The 4,829-nt window shown below is 47.5% G+C and overlaps 1 protein-coding gene across 2 annotated transcripts; it reads left to right on the top strand.

Annotated features, from left to right (window-relative positions):
* The first annotated feature begins 2,725 nt into the window (after window positions 1–2,725).
* On the top strand, window positions 2,726–4,602 carry LOC124676691 (alpha carbonic anhydrase 1, chloroplastic-like). 2 transcript variants are annotated; one of them, XM_047212735.1, is made up of 7 exons: window positions 2,726–2,765; window positions 2,893–2,980; window positions 3,088–3,296; window positions 3,410–3,516; window positions 3,620–3,725; window positions 3,860–4,042; window positions 4,149–4,602. In XM_047212735.1, the coding sequence occupies exons 2-7, from the start codon at window positions 2,899–2,901 to the stop codon at window positions 4,299–4,301; spliced, it is 840 nt and encodes a 279-aa protein (XP_047068691.1). In that variant the 5' UTR covers window positions 2,726–2,765; window positions 2,893–2,898; the 3' UTR covers window positions 4,302–4,602. The 2 variants fall into 2 exon arrangements, with proteins under 2 accessions (XP_047068691.1, XP_047068690.1); XM_047212734.1 differs by lacking the exon at window positions 2,726–2,765 and adding an exon at window positions 2,776–2,794.
* Window positions 4,603–4,829: the final 227 nt, after the last annotated feature.

Genomic DNA, 4,829 nt, shown 5'->3' with positions numbered 1-4,829 from the left:
CGATTCGCGCCCTTCGTGAAGGGCAGGCACGGGGTTGCCGGTGCTTCTATTGGGCTCAAAAAAGCGCCAACGCTTTTTGGATTACGCCGGTGTGAGCCCATTTTTTATACCGGCCCCCAAAATGCTATCGGAGGCGCTATCGAGGGCGCCGGTGGAGATGCTCTTACGCGGGGTGCATAGCATAGTGTGCCTATGTTGCACCTTTATCCGTCTCAACCCGTGCATACATACTACGAGGACATTATAAATCCTAATCATGTTCCACAACTATGCTAGTGGTGAATTCGTACTCCATGAGAACTCTTTTACCCTTATTGCAGTTTCAAATACTTAACCATTGCTGCTTTGCTCGCTCTCGTTTTACTATTACTTTATTCGCATAAACAACCAATCATTCTACACACTCTTCCTTTGGACCAAAGATAAGTTGCAGGTAGAAACAAGCAAATGTATAAAAATACATTAAAATCATAGCAATTCAGCTGTCTGTGGATTCAGTACTCTTCATTTCTTAAGTAGCTACTTCCACTTGTACATTTGCAGACATCACTTGCATATGGTTTTCTTGTACTTGGGGTGGTTTTATGTTTTTTTTTTTTGCATTTATTCTAGGAAACTCAGCTGGTCATTTACTCGCGAACCTATTTGCTATGTTTGTGATCATCTCTACAATACTTGAATAACAAAGATCTATTTACAGAGAAATGTGCACGTCTAGAGTCGGTTGTGAGGACTATTTTTTCCCAACGACGGGTGATTGTTTAGTCTGCTCTCCACCACCATCACCGTAGGTGTTCTACAAGACATTTATGTACCGGTATTATGTCTTTTTATTTATTTCTTATGTTATGTGGTTGTGTGCATTCTAACTATGCAGAGGTTGTATGTGAACTCTTGTGGATTTTATGCCCATGATGCAAACTTTTGAGTTTAATAAAGCGCCCTTTATCGAAAAATTAAAATTATCTTTCGTATTTGGTTTCGTCTCCATTTCTTGAGTCCATATATTTCTCATGGTTATACTTTGTTTTTTTAAAGGCATCTCTTGCGTGTCAAATTCTAGATAATACAAGGGAGACATAGGCCGGATTGATATGCATTTGTCAAGGCAACATTCAGTGCAACTCCCACGTATCGGCAGAAATGTTTGGTGCTGAATGTGAGAGATCATGTGCAAGCAGTTGATAGCCCTTTGCATGTGCATCTCCATGTTCTTGATGTTAATTACACGCGTTCTACTTTGTGCTCCATGCAATTTGCTTGGATATGCATGCATGGAAGGCTCGTAAACAGTGTGTGCTGATGCTTTGCACGTACCAGACATCTCCATGGACCGACCTTATCTTCCTCCACTAAACGATCATGGGGCGGCAAATGTGTGAAGGTACTTAAACCCGGAGAGTCCCCTTGATAACATTTGAAGTGGCCATGTCAGCTGTCACAGATTTGGCCTGCCATAAGCTCTACTGGTAGCTTTTCAATTATTCACTTGGCCACTGTTCATGAGTTGATCTTGCTGGGGCCAACTTTAATTCTGTGCCTGTTGAAGTGGTAGGCAATGGAAGACATGCATGGACAATCTTATCAATGTCATGCTCTTCGAGGTGCATCTATTATTTTGTCCATGATTCGATCCCATGGGCTCGACTGGAGCTTGCAAAGTTGTGGTCCTTGTGTTGTAGTCTCATATTGTGGGATATATTCCTGTATCTAGAGGATGTGTCCGCCTGCCATTTGCACATAGCTTGTTTCTAGCTAGCTGTGAATCTTAGTCTCTGCAGTGCTGCCAAAAGTAAGGTGTTTTTCTTTTTCTTTCTGAGTTTGTGTAACTGTCTGATGTTTGGATCAGTTGCGAGGGGGCGTTATAATCTTGCCGATCCGAGGCGAGATGGAGTCTGGAGAAGGGAAAAGATGGAGCCTGTGAAAAATGAGCATGCCTGCAACTAGGAGTCTAACCATGAGAAACACGTAGGCTATGACACGGTAAAAAGAAATTGGATCTACTGTCCTGGCTACAGCTCTCATGGTACGCACGACCTACTGTTCAAATAGCGCGGCAATTTTTTTTGCCATGTTGGAAGCGAGCCTCCAGTCGCGCGCGAAGGTTGTGGGAGGACGTGGCGCGACGATCTCTGAAGCATGACTGCATGAGTTCGATGCGCACACACTGCGTGTACGTGCTACTATTACCACGGGGAGCACTACCCACACTACTCCCACGCGACCTCAACTCTGCACGCCATTTTTCTCAGTAAAAATAAAAGACACATTTCACAGCGATGAAAAAAACCTGAGCGGTTGCACAAGTGATGGGCCACATCGATCGGCAAGTGGCGTCGTGGCGACCTGCCTAGCGTTTGGGTATATATACGCGGCCGTCAGTGAAAAGGCCAAAACTCGAGCTAGCTAGCACCTTCACCGGCAGCGCGCGTTCTTGGTTCTTCCTCGCTCTCCATCTCCCGGGAGAAAGATTCCAGCTCCAGCACCCAGAGGTCGAATCACCTTTCTGGAAAGGTTCGTGTTCTTCTGAGGCTTGAGGTCATCTTCTAGGTCACTGTGAGCGGCTTTGCATGATTACCTCTCCTTTACGTGCGATCGTGTGATGGATACAGGGAATCACCCCATCTTTCGTCTGTCTTTTTGCAGGAGCTTGCATCTCCGGTGTAGATTGTGGGAGCACAGGAAGCTCACAACGTCCACTTTGCGCGCGTTAAGGGACCAGAGCATCCATCGAAGTTGATCTGCACCTAGGTAGCAAAGCAGAGGTGCGGCCGGCCGACGAAGATTGGCCATGGCATTGCCACAAGCCCCTATCCATCTATCCACCCTATTTATTTCCTCATTCTTTCTGTCTACCTGCAGCTTAACTCTGAACCTCGCCACTTGTTCCAGGTGAAAATGGCCGCTCGCAACGGAATTGCATCTGTCGTGGCTCTGCTGCTGTTCACCTCCTTCCTGACCGCACTTGCATGCGACACCAGTACGTCCTCGATTCAACCTTCGCGTTAAATTTTCAATGTTCATCGCTTCTTCTGAATTTACTATGCCGTCGTCGTCTCAACGATGCATGATATCTGAATTATGCAGATGGTGTGGAGTTCGGCTACTTCGGCTCCCTCGGTCCCAAGCACTGGGGGAGGCTGAACCCCAACTTCACGCTCTGCGCCAAGGGAATGACCCAGTCTCCGATCGACATCAGGACCGACGAGGTTGTCTACAATCCGAGTCTGGGGCGTCTTCACCGGGACTACGAAGCTGCAAACGCCACCCTCGTCGACAACATCTTCAACATCGCGGTAAATTTTGCTCTGAACCTGCCTTCCACTTTGTGGGTTTCATCCTCTTGCTGCAAATTTATCTAACCGCTTCCGTTAATTGTGTTCTTATTCTGTTTGATTGATCGATGTAGCTGCGGTATGAAGACGCGCCTGGGACGGTGGACATCGACGGGGTCAAGTACACGCTGAAGAACATCCACTGGCACTCTCCCTCGGAGCACACCATCAACGGCCAGAGGTTTGCAGACCGAAACCTGCACCAAGATTGCATATGGATCGATCGTCTTATTAAATTGAGTTATCAGTTCTCATGACTGAATGATCGATCGCCTGTCTCGCAGGTTTGCGGTGGAGCAGCACATGGTGCACATCAGCGACGAGGGTAACATAACCGTTCTGTCCATCCTGTACCGACTCGGCATTAGACCAGAGCCTTTCCTTATGCAGGTATGTAAATCTTTGATACTGATTCGATTTCACTGCACGGTTCTATGTCAAGATTCATTCAGAGAGTGATCTGTAGCTTATCCATATGAATTTGGATTTTGTGTGTAACTCTTTCCTCTGTTCGTGGACGACAGATACAGGACAAGCTGTCTGAGCTCTACGTGGAGGCCTGCCGTGCGGAGAAAGGCGCTCCGATTCCGGCCGGAGTGGTGAGCATGTGGTCGCTGCGGCGGTACACCCACGCCTACTACCGGTACGTCGGATCGCTCACCACGCCGCCGTGCACCGAGAACGTCATCTGGAACATCCTCGGCCAGGTATGTCCATCAGTCTCTTGACCACGACAAAGTAGTTCTGACAACTGAAATACTGGATCGAAGCTTCTTCTCTTAATTCACCATGGATGTCTGGAACCTGTTGCAGGTGAGGGAAATGACGATGGAGCAGGCCGCCGCCCTGATCGCGCCCCTGGAGAAAGGCTACCGGCGCAACAACAGGCCGACGCAGCAGCTCAACGGCCGCACCGTGGAGGTCTATCGCCGGTTCTGGAAGAACAAGACGAACGAGACGCCGTAAATCCTGATCGATGCGCGTCGGTCGTATGGAGATGATGGCGCAAAAATTACAGCAGTTGCTTTGGGTTTTGATTCACCAACAGTTATATACTCGTTAGTTGTTATTATTTCTGCAAGTCGTGTTATCTCTAGCTAGGTTTGCTCTGTCAGGTTATATATGTGTCTAGTACTATCTCTGAATTTGCTCAACTAAGTGTAAGGCCTTTTGTGTCCGTCAGTGTGTCCAAGAGGGTTGATGTGATCCACCTTCTTCTGTATATAAGTTATCATCCTTAAATCAAGAAATTTCACTTCACGAGTTAGTTATCAGAGTTGTATGTCGCTCTCATGCTCTGTCTTCAGAGAGGCTGTGACAAATACTCAGAAAAGAGAGATTTTGTTTTGCGAGCGCTTGTCGCCAGTCAGCTGTTGCTTTCGCTGCTCGATGCCGCCGGTGTTGCTAATTTATCCCTACGCAATACCCACGCGCTTGTTGAGTTGTCGTGTACCTTCCGCCGCGCTCCGGCGTCTCATGCTGCTCGTCTGTGCT

Source organism: Lolium rigidum, chromosome 7, assembly GCF_022539505.1.
Source record: "Lolium rigidum isolate FL_2022 chromosome 7, APGP_CSIRO_Lrig_0.1, whole genome shotgun sequence".
Classification (NCBI taxonomy): Eukaryota; Viridiplantae; Streptophyta; class Magnoliopsida; order Poales; family Poaceae; genus Lolium; species Lolium rigidum.
This window is presented reverse-complemented; position numbering and strand designations above follow the sequence as displayed.

What these genes read in the sequence shown, in the direction of transcription:
- LOC124676691 (XM_047212734.1), top strand. An exon ending in CGCACTTGCATGCGACACCA is followed by an intron (nt 2,981 to 3,087) that starts GTACGTCCTCGA and finishes TGAATTATGCAG; the next exon opens with ATGGTGTGGAGTTCGGCTAC. An exon ending in TCTGGAACATCCTCGGCCAG is followed by an intron (nt 4,043 to 4,148) that starts GTATGTCCATCA and finishes AACCTGTTGCAG; the next exon opens with GTGAGGGAAATGACGATGGA.